Raw genomic sequence first — 17,321 nt, 5'->3', positions numbered from 1 at the left:
TTATATTCATATTACTTTTTGTTTTATTATTTTTATAAAAAAATTAATATAAAATATTAACGTGATTTAACCGTGACTACACATCACAGGAAGGTATAAAAAAAGTATAAAAATAAGAGGGTAGACAATCCACCTCCAGTTGCAATAGGACTAATGATCATAATCTTTCTAGAAATTAGTAAGGACACATTGGGAACCATACAATCAATCTCCATGTGTCAGTAGTACAGATCCAATATCCTGCATGTGAATGTATGATCATGACTCATGAGTTAAACTAGTTCGAATGAATTGTAGAACTCATCATTCGATCTAAATTTAATAAAATGTGATTATTTATATATATTTTTTATTTCACATTATTCTTTATTATTAAATTAAAATCAAACAGGTAATTTTTTTGAACCATCGCATCTAGAACAACGGGACTCGTGTACTCATACTCACAAAGTACAGATATTTATCAAACATCACAAAAATATGATTTAAAGGGGTCAACCACCCTTCTCTCAAAGGATTTGGATCCTCTCCTGAGCCCAAGAAGAGGATTCTCCTGACCAAAAACTGTGAGCCGTTTGATTTTTATCCAAAAACTATGAACACGGAAGTTCTTTTAAAGTTATAATAATTATAACCGTTGAATTTTTATCCAACAGCCCATAGTTTTTTATCAGGATGATCATCTCTCTAAAACATGCTTCTGACTTCGAAATACCAAGAGATCTCCCAAAATCGGAAGAGGATCCTCTCCTGAGCTCATGATGGGGATCCTCCTGACCACAAAATCCGGACCGTTCAAATTTAATCCAACAACTCCAAATAAAGAGCCTTCTAAAATTTATAATAATTACAACCGTTGAATTAAATTTGAACGACTCGGATTTTGTGGTCAGGAGGATCCTCTTCCCCCAAATCAACACTCACTCACCAATCCTCAGTCAGAATCAATCACCTTCCACTTTAAATTGGAAGAGGATCCTCTCTTGAGCTCAAGATGGGGATCTTCTGACCAGCCCATCTGAGCCTTTCAAACTTAATCCAACAGTTACAATTATTATAACTTTTAGAAGGCCCCCTGTTTGAAGCTGTTGAATTAAATTTGAACGACTCAGATGGGCTAGTCAAGAAGATCCTCATCCTGAGCTCAGGAGAGGATCCTCTTCCCTTTAAATTAACTGCAAAATAGAAGCATCCACCCTCTAGACTTTTTTGTCATTTTCCCCAAATTTTTTTATTTATTTTCCCAATTTTTTATTCTCCAATGCATGATCCACACACCTCAAAATTTTCTTTTACTTAATTAACCCCCCAATCAAAAGACATTTTGCATGGATGAATAATGAACTACCTGGAGATCCTCACCCCAAAGAAGTAAAAAGCTACCTCTCCCTTTCTATTCTACTTCTCATTTCTCACCAACCCTTATAAATATAAACCCCCTTCCTATCCTCTTTCACTTTCACTCCGCACTCTCCCACTTCACTTCCCCAAAATATTTGCTTCACTTTCATTTGTTCAATACTTCCTCTCCTCTTGCACATTCATGTTCTAATTGTTCTTTCATCTATTTTATCGTTTATTATGTTGCTTTTGTCATGTTAAATTGATCATCGCGATCGTCCATTTTAAAGGCTTGAAGTACTTTGATTTGTGAGTTGTCAAACTACATAAATTCCTTGTCTGTTAACAATTATTTTCTCAATTTCTTCATTTATTCATCTTCAAAAAATAAATGTGCATGACCAACATCAAAGAAAGCCTTTTACCAATAGAGCGCAGGCCAAGAATGCTTCTCAAAGATTTCCTCGGTGAAAATTCTAACTCATGTTCTTCAAGTGGTTTCATATCATTTCCAAGACAGTTACCATCCAATCCAAGCAATGCCCCCAAAACCCAAAATTCATGTTCAGAAAATACCAATACCATTTCCAGAAAACTACTCAGAAGCAGATCAAAGGCTGCCTGGACCACAATCTCAGCATTCCACTCTCTCATGAATGCAGTTAAAAACATGTCATTTACCGCGGTAAAACCCCCCTCGTTTTTACCTAGGAGCCTCTCAAGGAGGCTGCTGCAGTCAAGACTGAACTCACCAAGATCATCAAGGAAGCAAGGTAGTCAAAGCCAAGTCCAAATTACCGTGCAAGTCAAAGATATCATACGGTGGACATCCTTCCGCGATGAGAAGTTGCCTCCACCTCCACCTTTGGATTATGTTTCTTCACCTACGCATTGTACCGCAAGCACCACCATAACAGGGTCCACCACCACATGTACTACGTGTAGTAGTAATAGCAGCAGCAATGGGTCGAGCTGGTGTGACAGTGATTTTACCTCGGAGTTTTTACCGCCTTGGGGTGGCAACTCTGACCCTGACTATCAGGAGGATAGTAAAAAATATTCACCATGTGTCGGCAGGGATTCCATGGAGGCTACATCAGGGACAGGAAGTTACGCCGCATTGGGACCCAAGGTACGTCAATTATTTAGTGCAACGCGATCTAAATTTATATTGTGTGTCTGCTGTTGAGGATCCTTGGATGCTAAGCTTTGGCTGTACATGTATCGGAAATGTCCACATTTAAATAGACATGATGAGTAAAATTGTCTTTAGTGAAAAACAATGGTTGCTTAAGCTCTGTAAAACACAATTTGCTCATGGACGGATGACTGACAACTGTTAATTTTATGTTATATTTCTGAATTAACATTATCTTTAATTGTTTCAATCTCAAATTTTTGCTAAGCAGTTGGCCAGTGCATATCAGACAAAATGCAAGTCACCATTAATTTAAATAAGTTTAGATCCCAAAGTACTTCTTGTTAATTGTTTAGGATTTAGTTCTGAAAATATACAAAAGTACCAAAACAACACTGCCACTATTTTAATTTTTTTTTGTCAACACGATTGAATATTGTGATTTAGTTACTTTTGAGGTAACAACACTTTTATCACTAGGGCAAGGGGCATGGCCCAGTGACATATTTGACCAAAAGGACTCTCCAATCTGTTGAGAGTTGTCCCACATTGGTAAGGGATAAGGTTTGCTATGTGCTTATATGGTATTGAGCTACTCCCTATATTGCCAATTGGTTTTATGGTGGAACATTAATTTCATCATGATATTAGAACGGGTTGTCCTCGTGTGAAGCCAAACGGCCGCACGTGTTCCACGTCACCCAGTTGTTGTCTACATGTAGGCTTGAAAATCCACCACATGTGTGGGGGCGTGTTGAGAATTATCTCACATCAGTGAGGGACAAGGTTTGCTTTGTGCTTATATGGTCTTGGGCTACTCCTCATATTGCCAATTGGTTTTATGGTGGAACCCCAATTTCATCATGGTATCAGAGCGGGTTGTCTTCGTGTGAAGCCAAATGGCCACACGCGCTCCACGTCACCCAGTTGTTGTCCACATGTAGGCTTGAAAATCTACCACACATGCAAGGACGTGTTGAGAGTTGTCCCAAATCGGTGAGAGACAAGGTTTGCTATGTGCTTATATGGTATTGGGCTACTCCCCATATTGGCAATTGGTTTTATGGTGGAACCCCAATTTCATCAAGCGGAGTGTTGAGAGTTGTCCCACACGAGTGTTGAGAGTTGTCCCACATCGGTGAGGGACAAGGTTTGCTATGTGCTTATATGGTCTTGAGCTACTCTCCATATTGTCAATTGGTTTTATGGTGGAACCCCAATTTCATTATGGTATCAGAGCCCACGGTGCAGGCCCGTGCAAGCCAATGAGTTTGTCACCCATAAGGAAACAAGTCTGAACTTTTAATATATAGACAACAACTGAGTTCCATTGAAAATAAGTGGGCCCAACATGAGCTGTTAAAGTCCCACATCGGTGGGGATAAAGTCCCACAAATGGGTTTAAATAGAATTACCCTACTCTAACTAATACTGAGACCTTTTGTGGTAAAATCCCACACCTGACGGATTGGGCAGATGGTAAATGTGGGGACAGTATCGATGTCGTTAAAGTGGGGCGGGCCCGATGATCTAAAAATTCCATTATGGGGAGTAGCCCAAGACCATATAAGCACATAGCAAACCTAGTCCTCACTGATGTGGGACAATTCTCAAGGCAAACCTTGTCCCTCATTGATGTGGGACAATTCTCAACACAATCTCTCTGCCTAAATTATTAAGGGCATTCTTCCTTACACATGATGTTCTATATTTGATTGTCTCCCTTTCTTAATATCACTTGTATAAAACGATAAGATAATGTTGACTATCAAATTCAAATTTTGTGATAAGCATTTATATTCTATCATGTACCTACTGAATTGAATTTTGTATGTGGCAGGTTAAGCTGCCACTATGTGATGAAGAAAATGAGCAGCACAACCCAGTTTCAGTGCTTGGTTTTCAATTTGGGGAAGATGAAGACTCGTCATTTTCAAGTAATTTTGATCAAAGCCTGGCCAATATGGAAAGTACGTGTCTTCTTCCTTTTTTCTCTCTATAACAAGCATTGAAAATCCCGACTGAAGTAAGACAAGTCACTCATATTACTTCAGTCTAGACAAGTCACCCAAGTCCCCTAGTGAAATTACTTGTGGTTCAAAAGCCTTATTAGTTGAGTTTTTTTTTTGGTAACGTAATTATTGTAGGTTTTCTTTGTTAAGTGTGAGTCGCGACCTAAACGGTCTAGGCGAGCACCTAAGTAGGTCTGGGCACCCTTTATTAAATTTCAAAAGCCTAGGGATTAATCCAGGAGGTGGCCAACCACCTAGCCTTCGGGATATTTAGAATAGTTGTCCTAGTGGCATAAATTGTGTTTTGAGCCCTTTTTTCTTTCTTTCTTTAGATTGCTTAGCACAATTTTTTCTTTCTTTTCTCAAGTATAATGCTAACATTGTATCAAATTTTAATAGGGACAAAAGAAATGCTTATGCAGAAGATCAAGCTCTTTGAGAGTCTTGTAACAGTGGATCCTATCAACTTAGACACATCAATGTCGTTCGAAGAAAGAACCAACATTGAAGAAGATGACGAAATAGCAGAAAGGGCAATGGAGCTGTTAAATCATTGCAAAGCAAGTTGCTCAGACCTAAAGAGCTGGGAGCTGGAACTAGTAGAAGATCAACTATTGTTTGATTTTTTTAGAGAAGAAATGTGTGCTCAAAGAAATAAAAAAGAAGATGGGTTTAATAGGGAAATGATTAGCAAAGCAAGAGCTTGGATGAGTGGGGACTGGGGATCACTAGAGCACAACAAGGAAGCTTGTGTGAGAGATATGCACAAAGGAATGAGGTGGAACAAGTTTGAGTTTGAGCAAGAGGAGCTGGGTTTGGAAATAGAGATTGCCTTGTCAGAGTATTTGGTGGATGAGCTTTTGCTTGATCTCTTATCAAGATAAGAAATCTACCTCTTGAGAAGGACTTTGATGCAGGGAAAATTAAGGGATTATTTTTTAATTTGTAATAAATTAGGATATATAGCATGAAACCCCTAAACTCTTAAGGAAAATATTAGAAGGAAATATTACAATATCTTCCTCATAAAACAAGTAATCTTTTTATTTTTATTTTTATTTATTTATTTATTTATCTGAAAACAAGTAATCTATAATTGAGATAAAATATGCTAGGATAACATAAAACAAATAATCTTTGTTTTTTTTTCTCTGAAAACAAGTAATTGTTGCAGTCATATTTAGAATAGTAATGTGATTGTGTAAATCCTAGGGAATCTGGGAATGTATCTTATATTCCTATTAGGACTAGATTACTTATTATATGTTGTAATACTAAAGGGAAAGGTTTTACCCTTCCTACTACTATAAATAAAGGCACAAGGGGGTGAATCAAACACACCTCACAATTAAATCAATCTCTCTTCTCCCTAAAGCTTGCCGCACCCCTCTCTCTCTAACCCTAGATCGCTCAATCAAATAGGCCTACAACACGTTATCAGCACGCTCTTGCCAGAAGCTAAGGAATTGACGCATCGTTGGAGGAGGCTATCATCCACCACATTCAAAGGCTTATTCGTTTTCTGCTAATCAGGTACGCTTAAAATAAAAGAAGATATTTGAAACGTCCATGAAGCATGAAAACATTCCCCATGATGCATGAACCCTTCTATGTTTATATTTTCCTTTCGATATATATATATATATATTGTATATGTTCATATATTTGTCAATATATATATTTGTTTCATGCATCGCACAATTAAATTGTTATGTAGAATTTGTGCCGTAGAAGCATAAAATTAATTAAAAGTGACCTGCAGTCCATTAATCTGATAATGAATCCAAAATTATTGACCTGAAGATCACTTTTAGACATTAACGATTCAATAATTTATTTTTATACTTTGAACCGTCACATACTTTGGTAGTAACGAAGCTCTCACACTTGAGTTCCCGAAGACAACTCAAATCCACTACACTTAGTTAGTATATTGCATTATGTGTTTCTTGCAGGAACCTCTCATTATGAACTAATTGTTCATAAAACTAAATTGAACTTGTAGTTTCAAATTTAGTGCCTTTGAAACCCGAAGTTTTCATTCAAAACATACCACATGAAACCCGTAGTTTTCATGCATAAATTAAACCAATACATGTCTAAAGAACCTGTATGTTCTACAATATATGTCTATGGCTTACCATATGACTAATCACGTTTTCTCCCTCCGTTTTAAGGACATGTCGAACTTGAACAAGCTCGATTTCTCTGCTCTAGAAGTCTCTGGAAGAAACTATTTGAAGTGGGTTCAAGATGTGAAGCTCCATCTCACTGCAAAGGGCATTAGAGCCACCATCGAGACACATATCACCGACAAACCTGTTGACGAAGCTCAAAAGGCTACTGCAATGATCTTCATCCGAAGACACATTCATGATGCACTGCAGACTGAGTATCTCGCTAAGAAGGACCCACGCACCCTCTGGCTTGCTTTGGCCGACCGTTTCGATCACCAGAAAGATATATACTTACCTGAAGCAAGACACGACTAGTAGCATCTTCACTTCCAGGACTTTAAGTCCGTGAATGAATACAACTCTGAAGTTTGTAGAATTCGTTCTCTATTGAAATTCTGCAAAGTGGAATTAACCGAATCAGATCTTCTGGAGAAAATCTATTTGACCTTCCAAGCCACCAATATTGTCCAGCAGCAACAATATAGGGTACAGAAATTCACCAAGTTTTCGGATTTGATCTCTATATTACTTCTTGCTGAAAAGGAGAACCAGTATTTGATGAAGAATCATCAAGCTTGACCCATTGGCTCAAACGATGCGCCTGAAGCGCATGCGACCTATTCTAACAACCATAAACGACGAAAGAACCGTCGTGGTTGTGGCAATGGGCGGCAAGCCCAACCATGGGCCTAAGGTCAACAGAGTGCCACACCTAAGGGAAGAATTGCAACCCAGCAGTGTCCACCTCTCTCCCCTAAGGTCCCAAACTTCAAGAACAAGGGCAAAGCTCCCGTTCATGATGCTTCTACTGAATTGGACATGTGATATAGCTGTGGATCAAATGATCATTGGTCACGTGTATGTCGAGCTTCGCCTGAGGCTATTGCCAAGTATCATTCCCGTCGTGAGTCTAACTTTGCACATGTGGATCATCCGGCAGATGCAACTACATCATTGGAGATATTAGATTTCCAAGAGGCGTCAGTGCCTATAGATGAATAAAATAAAACATGTATTTAGGGTGTTTACCCCTAGTGGCCGAACCCACTAGGAGTGGCCGACCCTACCCCCCTATTTTGCTAGGTTTATGGTTTAATTTTGAACAATTTTTCTAAGTATTTGGAATAATTTGTTTGGTTTTGGTTTGTTTTGAATTATGGATTGTTATTTGAATGAATATTATTTTCTCGAATTGCTTAATTGAATGAATGGATTTATATTTATACATGTGACCAATTCAATCAATTTATTTCTAGGTATGTCTAGTGGGGAAGTTAGTTGTCTGGCAGATAGTGCAACCACGCACACCATATTGCGTGAACGCCACTATATTACTAACTTCATACCCAAGAAAGCTTCTTTGACAACTCTCTCAAGCTCATCCAACCTAATTGAAGGATACATAAAGGCACGTATCATGTTGTCTCATGGTACAATTCTGACCATTAAGGAAGGCACTCTATACTCCACGTTCCGGAAGAATGTTGCTGAGTTTTAGAGATATTTGAGATAATCAATATCATCTTGAAACCACTAAAGATCATGGTTCTAAATCTCTTTGTATCACTTCGTATGAATATGGCCAGAAGCATATTCACGAGAAGTTGGAACGCTTGCCAAGTGGATTGTACATCACAACCATTCGCGGCATAGAAGCCCATAGTGTGGCCGGCCCTATGCCTGAGTTCCTGGACACTTTGTTACTTTGGCATGATCGTTTGGGACATCCTGGACATGACATGATGCGTCGTATCCTTAAATCTTCACACGGGCATAAGTTACATCCCTATGTTGGATTCCCACCATGCAAAGCGTGTTCTTTAGGGAAGTTGAATACTCAACCCTCACATACAAAGATCATTCACGACCCCTCTAAATTTCTTCAGAGGATTCAAGGGGACATTTGTGTACCAATCCAACCAACATGCGGACCATTTAGATACTTTATGGTGTTGGTTGATGCATCGACAAGATGGTCACATGTTTGCTTGTTGTCCACACGCAACGCCGCGTTTGCTAAACTCGTAGCTCAAATTATTAAGCTAAGGGCTCACCAACCTGATTATCCGATCAAGTCGATTCGACTGGATAATGCTAGAGAGTTTACGTCACATACTTTTGACGATTATTGCATGTCAGTAGGGATAAATGTGGAACATCCTGTACCTTATGTTCACACCCAAAACGGCTTGGCAGAAGCTTTCATAAAGCGTCTTCAATTGATATCTCGGACTTTGGTTATGCGAACCAAACTGCCGGTATCTGCCTGGGGCTATGCAATATTGCACATAGCTATGTTGGTCTGCTTAAGGCCCATCGCTACCCAACCACATTCACCATTACAATTGGTCACTGGATACGAGCCTGACGTCTCGCATTTACGGGTGTTTAGGTGCATTATTTATGTGCCAATAGCACCGCCGCTACATATCAAAATGGGTCTTCAGAGAAAAATGGGAATCTATGTCAGTTATGATTTGCCATCAATTGTTCGATACTTAGAACCCTTGACAAGAGATCTCTTTACCGTCGTTAGGGGGAGATAAGCATCGTAACATTCCCGTAGAACGTCGCGAATTGTCGTGGTATGCTCCCATTATGTCTCATTTAGATCCCCGCATTGCCCAGTCGAAAACTGATGTGCGTCGAATTATAGATCTTTAGAGCATTGCTCAAAGCATGCCGGATGCTTTTAATGATCTAGCAAAGGTGACATGATCTCATATACCCGCTGCAAACACACCTGCAAGGATAGATGTATCCCGTGTATGTCAACAACCCGCCTGGGAAGGCTGGACCGTCCTCGAAGGAGGGGAGGCTGCACCTTCCAAGCGACAAGGTACATTGGTAACTAGCCAATCATCTGCTTCGACCCTGAAGCGTGGCAGACCCCTTAGTTTAAAGGATTCATAACCCCGGAAAAGGAAAATGGCACCAATTAGTGACCCTAGTTTGAATCCGACCATCGCTCACTCATCTGTTCCAACGCATGAGGTTATTCTAGATTACAATGATGCTTTAGATGAAACATGTTGGCCTCCCAAGAATCGTGAGATTTCGATCCACTACATAGTATTGGATGAGGTTTGGAATAAGAATGAGATGATCGTCGACGATGCATTCTCGTACTCAGTAGCTAGTGACATCATACTTAGCGACGACATTGAACCACATTCCTTCGATGAAAGCCGACGTAGAACCGATTGGTTAAACTAGAAACAAGCAATCCAGGTCGAACTCGATTCGCTCGCGAAACGTAAGGTATTTGGACCTATCATTCCTACACCACCACACGTGAAGCCTGTTGACTACAAGTGGGTTTTCGTGAAGAAGCGTAATGAGAAGAATGAAATAGTGCGATACAAAGCACGCCTCGTAGCGCAAGGCTTCTCTCAGCACCTGGGGATTGATTACGAGGAGGCGTATTCCCCCGTAATGGACGTTATAACATTCCGCTACCTAATCAGGTTGGTAGTTTCCGAAAAACTGAATATGCAGCTTATGGACGTGGTAACCGCGTATCTCTATGGGGGCAAATAGTTCTAGACCATGGAACACTCTTTCAATTGACTGGCTCAAATAGTTCTAGACCACGGAACACTCTCTTAATTAGGTTGAGGAGGTCACTCTACGAATTAAAACAATCCGGGCGGATGTGGTATAACCGTCTGAGTGAATATTTGACAAGTTAGCGTTATGTGAACAACAAACTATGCCCATGCATGTTCATAAAGAAGTCACATTCCAGATTTGCAATTGTTACAGTTTATGTCGATGACAAGAACCTCATTAGGACTCCCGCAGAGCTTGAGGAAATTGCTACACACTTGACATCGGAATTTGAGATGAAGGATCTTGGGAAAACTTGATACTGTCTCGGCCTGGAGATCGAGCATTGTTCGGATGGAATCCTAGTACATCAATCGAACTACACCCAAAAGGTGTTATGACGTTTTAATGAGGATAAAGCGAAGCCTTCGAGTACACCCATGGTCGTTCGGACGCTAGATGGTCAACGAGATCCCTTCCATCCAAAGGAGGATAAGGAAGAGATTTTGGAACCCGAAGTTCCTTACCTAAGTGCAATTGGGGCTTTATTGTACTTAGCTCAGTGCATTAGACCCGACATTTCCTTCGCTGTGAATCTATTGGCTAGATACAGCAATGCGCCCACACGTAGCCACTGGAATGGTGTTAAAGATATTTTCTGCTACCTCAAAGGTACTACGGATTTGGGCTTGTTCTATACCCGTGAATCTTCAAGTGTTACCGCCCCCTATGGCCCTCTGATTGATTCTCGCCTTGTTGGTTATGCAGATGCTGGATATCTGTCTGACCCACATAGAGCATGTTCTCAAACGGGTTATGTCTTTACCGTTGGAGACACCGCTATATCTTGGAAGTCTACCAAGCAAACGCTAGTTGCGACTTCGTCTAACCATGCTAAGATTCTTGCCCTACATGAAGCATCGTGTGAGTGCTTTTGGTTGAGAGAAGTTATGGAACATATTCGAAGCACTAGTGGTCTTACATCAGTCGTTGACTTTCCTACGACGATCTTTGAAGACAATGTAACATGTATCAAGCAGCTGAAGAAGGAATACATCAAAGGAGACAACACCAAACACATAGCGCCAAAGTTCTTTTACTCACACCAGCAGCAGCAGCATCAGAACATTGAAGTCAAGCAAATCCATTCCCAGGACAACCTGGTCGATCTCTTTACCAAGTCGTTGCCCAAGTCTACTATTCAGAAGCTCGTCCAAGGATTCAGTATGCGTACATTATCTAAGTTGAATAGCTTGTAATTCTCTTAATTAGAAGTTATGTCTAACTCAAGGGGAGTATCTAGAAGCATACTCACATGATCTTAATGTACTCTTTTTTCTACGATTAGGAGCATTTTTTCCCACTAGGTTTTTGCTACCTAACGAGGTTTTAATGAGGCACCCATCCTGGGATGATCATACTCCGATGAGTTCACTACCTTTGTCTAGTTTGACGAATGTTTTAGACATTATGCATATTTTCTTACTTTTCTCCTTAGTCTATGGGTTTTCCCCATTCCTTGGGTTTTACCATAGCAAGGTTTTTGTGAGTTTTTACAAATGCTTACTTCAAAGTAAATTTGAGACTCGCGATCACCCGTTGTGCCGATGACTTCATCAACTATTCTACCTTATCTGCTGAAGATCTGATGCGATGGTTTATTGAGTATTTACACACTCAAGAGGGAGTGTTGCAGTCATATTTAGAATAGGAATGTGATTGTGTAAATCCTAGGGAATCTGGGAATGTATCTTATATTCCTATTAGGACTAGATTACCTATTAAATGTTGTAATTCTAAAGGAAAATGTTTTACCCATCCTACTACTATAAATAAAGGCACAATGAGGTGAATCAAACACACCTCACAATTAAATCTATCTCTCTTCTCCCTAAAGCTTGCCGCACCCCTCTCTCTCTCTAACCCTAGATCGCTCAATCAAATAGGCCTACAACAGTAATATATAATTAAGATAAAATATGCTAGGATAACACCGTTATTGACAAAAATAATCCACTTAGGGGAGGGTTGGAAAAACTGAAAACTGAGAAAAAAAATTGAACCGAACACTAAACCAAACTGGAAAAAACCAAATCAAACCAAAATCTATTGGTTCGGTTTCAGTTTTAGTGGTTCAAAAATTAAACCAAAAACTGAATTATCCTAAAACAATGCCGTTTACAAATTTTACACATAACCTTACCCCTATTGCAATTTGGAAGTTCCATAGTCAAATCATCGGTCGCTGCAAAACAAACCTCGTTGTCTTCGCCCCATCTCTCTTTCCTTTTCTCATTCCAAAACCCAGACCACCATTTATGTAAAAACCATTGCTTCCAAGGGCCTTTCCCCTGTAAATGCGAAATTCATGTGACAAATCAAACAAGAACATGTGTACAAAATAAATTTTGTATTAATGTAAAATGTAGGTTTACAATCTCTATTACAAATTTGATACATCTGATTCGATCTCCGGGGTAAAAAGTGCGTGTGTTGTTGATCTGAGGTTCACAGTGACTTGATCTCAAATGAACGAACGCCTTAAAGTTTTGGCTTGTGGCGATAGAGGAACCAGCACTTGTAGGGGTGCTTGGTGGTTCTTCACAAATGCGATGAAGAATGTAAAGAGCTTGCTGAATCTTCTGAGTATTTGAGGGTGTTTGAGGCTTGAGAGTTTGAGCGTCTAGGTGTGGGGATGACTTCTGAGCCCCTTTCTTTGTCTTGGAGCCTCATATTTATACGCCAAGTCTTGCTTATTGTTGGTTTTGGCCTTAATTATGGACTTGATTCGTTGACGAAAGAACCATGACTTGTTTTGAGGCTTGGTTTGTGATTTGAATTCATCAAATAATCTTTTATTTAATTGAATAATCTGTGATTTAATCAAATTATCTTTGATTTAATTAAATAATCTTTGATTTAATCAAATTATCTTTGATTTAAATCAAATAAATCATTCACATTTTATCCTTAATTTGGAATTTTAAATCAATTAATTTGATTGATATAAATTAATATAGATAATTCCTTAATTTCTTTTTGCCAAGTGTCGACACATGTCTCTCTGAATGACTCGTCCAATTTTGATGAATTACATGTCATGTGTACGATTTGTTAGACACATGACACGTGCCACACAAGCCTCGGCACATCAAAATTTTTATGTGTCAGTGAGTATTTATTTCATCGAAATTTATGTGTCTACACTCCCATATGCTTTTGTGGAGACTAGTTAATCCCAGCCTCATTTTGCTGGACTTTATAATCCCTTGCAACGGTGCAAGCTCTTGTCAATCCTTGCATTTGTGCAAGGATTTCACCGGCTTTTCTAGCCTGATTTTAAGTTTGTGCGACTACGTCATCTATATGGGTTCTCTTTTTATATCCTTTCTTGGTGGTGCTACTGGTTTTCATCTGATTTGGAGAAATTGTGTGGCAATATGTGTAAATCTCAATTAAGAGCAAGTTGTATATTTACTCTCAACCAATCCAAATAATATTTATAGAATACTAAAACCTTTAAAAAAGTTCCCATGTGCCTCACCCCTACCGACATAACCTGATGAGTCAATTTCATACTACATATTTTCCTCTATCCTTAGTACGTTTTGGTAATTATTTTGGTGAGATTTTGATACTTTGCGTCATATTTCCAATGTAAGACATGCGACTTCTTCTTAAGCAAAAAATGATCAAATGGTGAAATTTTGGAGCAATTCCAATTGGAGGATGTTCATCAATATCTCAAATTGTTCGTATCAAAGTTTCAAATTTTTCTACCAAGCGGTTAATTTATGGCGAAGAATTAAAGGACCAGTGCACAATACTATCAGATTAAGCTGCAGGCTTTATTTGCGAGATTTACTGAAAGATGATGGTTTTTGGGTTCAAACTCTTCTGCAAAGATGTTTAGAACGTCCTAAGTTGTAGTTTGAGTCGTTTTAGGCCAAATTTGGAGGATTGATGGTGTAGAAACGTGGCTAGTTCTTTACTGGCCATATTTCCTTAGTTGATTTGGATTGTGATTTTAAGTTATCCTTTTGTTATTTTGTTTTCTAGTTTTTAGAAGACATTTTCTAGGAAGGATTGTATTGTGTAGTAGTATAAATAAGGCCAATTAGCCATTAGGGTTCTGTATGCACTATTTTGGAGAAATCGGCTTAGACAGCTTTTGACGATTCAAGTTTATTTATAAGGTGTTTTCTATCCATATTCTTAATACTATTTTTCTTCATGATTATGCGTAACTAGTCTTTTTGCTAGGGTGAGGCCACGAGCCTTAACATGAATATGTGATTTTATTAATTTGCTTATTAATGGATGCATGTTTGCTTTGAATTATTAATTACCATGTTTAAACTATCTAATTGTCTTAATGATTCGCGATCATTAGGGTAATTAGGCAAGTAATGTGATGCACTTCATGTTGGAATATCACCCAAAAATTGAGGAGGGCTTCTTGTGATTAGTAATTTTAAGTTCACTTAAGTAAACATCATGCTCTTAAGTATTGCATGGTTTTTCAAAGGGTTTTCACAAAACTTAATGAGTATTGCATGTTTATATTTAATCTAAACATCACAAACGGGTTGCATGTTAGATATACATTAATTTTCACCTAAACGTCACGAGGAAAGTATGCATTAGGAAAGCCTAACCTTCAAAGCATGTATGTGGAAATTCGTAAGTAATTGGTAAATTTGCAATAGGATTGGTATTAGTGACTGTGGAAACCCTAGTGTCTTTTTAAATTGATTTTCAAAAATGTTTTCTTTTAGTTATTTTTCTCTTGCGGATTTATTTAATTATTTTTATTAAAATTCGTTTTTATTATTTTAAGTCATAAAATCAATCTTCTTCAAATTTTATTTTAAATAATTAATTAAGGATTAGTTTAAATACAAATTATTCATTCAATGCCTATGAAAAACGATTTTGCTTGAGCCTTTTAGACTATAACTACCTTATTCTCTTGCAATTATTTTTAAGTGTTTTTAACCCTATTTGTGTAGGTACTAAAAATCCTATTATAACCCATCCACCTTTCTCTCTAATAATTCATCTAATTCAATTCAACCCTCAATGACCCTACTATAGTTTTCTTTCAATTCATCCTTTCTTTTGTTTATTTTTTGGGTAAATCTCAATTTACTACCCTCAAGTTTGGTGGTTTTCAACATTTGGTACATAAAGTTTTTTTCGTCTTAGAGTCATACCTAAAGTGTTAATTTTGGGACAGTCTCATACATCTGTTAGTCTAGTGGTTAAGTCTTTCGTTAATTGATGACATGGCGCCCATATGGATAATGATTGGGCGCCACATGTCATTAAAAGGTCCACCTGGAAATTAAAAATTAAAAAAAAAAATTAAAAAGGCACCCCTCTTCTACCTCCCCCAATCCCCTCCCTCCCATTTTTTCCTTTACAACCCCTATCTTCTGCACATTCCATATTGCTCATCTCCACTCTCTTGTTCACCTACTGTTCTCATCTCTTCAGCCTCCATAAGCTCTCCCAAGGCCTCAGATTGCTGCGAAACCTCCATTGATAGCACAGGCGAAAGCTAGCTTGGAACCCATGGAGCAACACCTATACATCGATTCGCGTTGTTTTGAATAGTCTCATCATCTTCCTCAGCTGATCGTCTCATATCATAATGGCTGGAGTGTAGAAATTGGTCTAGAAAAAACCCATAAACCATCAAATTTTCAAAATTTTGAGACAGAAATCATCAGGAAATCCAAATGGGTAGTCGAAATGAGTACCTTTGAAGCTGGTAATCAAATCGGAACGAAGAGAGAAGACGGGAGGGCAACTGACAAGCTTGAAAAGCACAATAGCCTTCTCATTGTTTTCTGATGGCAACTCCTCAATAACCTCTGATATCGCCTCTAGCACGAACTTCGCCAGATTGACACAATCGCCTAAAGCCAGAGGCATCTGCAACCTCAGAGCTTCCAATTCCTTCTTCCTCGTCGTCATGAACCTCCAGAACCCTCCATAATCCATCTTTAAGCACAACAACTTGAGATTCATCTGCGACCCCTCGCCGTCGTCCACCTCTCCGTACTCGTCGTCATTGCGGGCTTTCTTCAGCACCTTGAGCGTCGCCTCCTTGCTCTTCTCGACATTTCCAATCGCGACTTAGCAGATGTCCCTGATCGAAACCTCGCATTACTTGAGGTCGTTGAGTGAGGCCTTGGTTTTGTGCTCCAGGGTTTGGATTTTGAGCTTGATGGCCTCAGATTTCTTCAGGAGGTTCTGCCGCTGAAACTAGTCGAAGCTTGGTGGAGTCAACTTAGTTAACTCATCGAGATTGGGGATCGACCCCATGATCATCGTACGGTGCAATCAGCGGCCAAAGGGGAACAAGATATGGCAGAGAGAGAAAGGAGAAGCCTTATAATTCGGAGGTAGAGGAAGGTTAGAGAGAGAAAGTGGAGATTAATGGCATTGAGTGTTTGGGAAAGGGAATTGAGGGTGGGTGTGCAGAAAAGAGGGAGGGGTTGGGGGAGGTAGAAGACGGGTGTGTGTTTTTTTTTTTTTTAAATTTTGATTTTCCAGGTGGACCCCTTAATGACACGTGGCGCCCAGTCATTGTACACATGGGCGCCACATCATCATTTAATGGAAGACTTAACAAGCTAACTAACGGATATATGAGACTGTCCCAAAATTAACATTTTAAGTATGATTCTGGGATGAAAAAAAACTTTATGTACCAAATGTTGAAAACCACGAAACTTGAGGGTAGTAAACTAAGATTTAACCATATTTTTTATTTTTTTTGTCAAACGATAGATTTTGTTAGATTAGGTGTTAAATTAGTTACCGACGAGGTTTGAACCCATGTTGTCATGCAAGGGATCAACACCTTTCTTTTATGGGAGCTTTAATGAAAATGACTTAGGCTAACTTTAATTTAACCATAAACTATTATTTAACCAAAATGACTTAAATTTTAATTCTAAGGACAAACTATTCATATACCAGGCCCTGCAAACATGAAAACTCAAAGGCTGAACTAAAAGCCCAACACAATAAAAAAAAAATTTCCAAACTTGCCCCTAATAGAAAGCCTGTTACCTCTTTTATAGTGGAGAA

The 17,321-nt window shown here is 38.8% G+C and overlaps 2 protein-coding genes across 2 annotated transcripts; one reads left to right on the top strand and one right to left on the bottom strand.

The window, feature by feature from the left end:
* Window positions 1-1,320: 1,320 nt before the first annotated feature.
* LOC126632845 (uncharacterized) lies at window positions 1,321-5,525 on the top strand. The gene is made up of 3 exons (XM_050303348.1): window positions 1,321-2,473; window positions 4,320-4,449; window positions 4,891-5,525. Exons 1-3 carry the CDS (start codon window positions 1,733-1,735, stop codon window positions 5,373-5,375), a joined length of 1,356 nt encoding a protein of 451 aa, XP_050159305.1. The 5' UTR covers window positions 1,321-1,732; the 3' UTR covers window positions 5,376-5,525.
* Window positions 5,526-15,441: 9,916 nt separating this feature from the next.
* Window positions 15,442-17,090, bottom strand: LOC126627898 (uncharacterized). Its single transcript, XM_050297470.1, has 2 exons — window positions 15,983-17,090; window positions 15,442-15,896 (listed from the first exon to the last, which is right to left on the bottom strand). The coding sequence occupies exons 1-2, from the start codon at window positions 16,251-16,253 to the stop codon at window positions 15,781-15,783; spliced, it is 387 nt and encodes a 128-aa protein (XP_050153427.1). The 5' UTR covers window positions 16,254-17,090; the 3' UTR covers window positions 15,442-15,780.
* Between the last annotated feature and the right edge of the window lie 231 nt (window positions 17,091-17,321).

This window comes from Malus sylvestris, chromosome 1 (genome assembly GCF_916048215.2).
Source record: "Malus sylvestris chromosome 1, drMalSylv7.2, whole genome shotgun sequence".
Lineage (NCBI taxonomy): Eukaryota > Viridiplantae > Streptophyta > Magnoliopsida > Rosales > Rosaceae > Malus > Malus sylvestris.
The sequence above is the reverse complement of the archived record's forward strand: the minus strand, read 5'-3'. Positions and strand labels throughout refer to the sequence as shown.

Excerpts from the sequence above, each read along its gene's own strand:
- LOC126632845 (XM_050303348.1), top strand. The coding sequence starts at position 1,733 with ATGTGCATGACCAACATCAAAGAAAGCCTTTTACCAATAGAGCGCAGG. Across the intron at positions 2,474-4,319 it reads ACGCCGCATTGGGACCCAAG|GTTAAGCTGCCACTATGTGA; the intron begins GTACGTCAATTA and ends TGTATGTGGCAG. Across the intron at positions 4,450-4,890 it reads AAGCCTGGCCAATATGGAAA|GGACAAAAGAAATGCTTATG; the intron begins GTACGTGTCTTC and ends AAATTTTAATAG.
- LOC126627898 (XM_050297470.1), bottom strand. The coding sequence starts at position 16,253 with ATGAATCTCAAGTTGTTGTGCTTAAAGATGGATTATGGAGGGTTCTGG. Across the intron at positions 15,897-15,982 it reads TTTGATTACCAGCTTCAAAG|ACCAATTTCTACACTCCAGC; the intron begins GTACTCATTTCG and ends GGTTTTTTCTAG.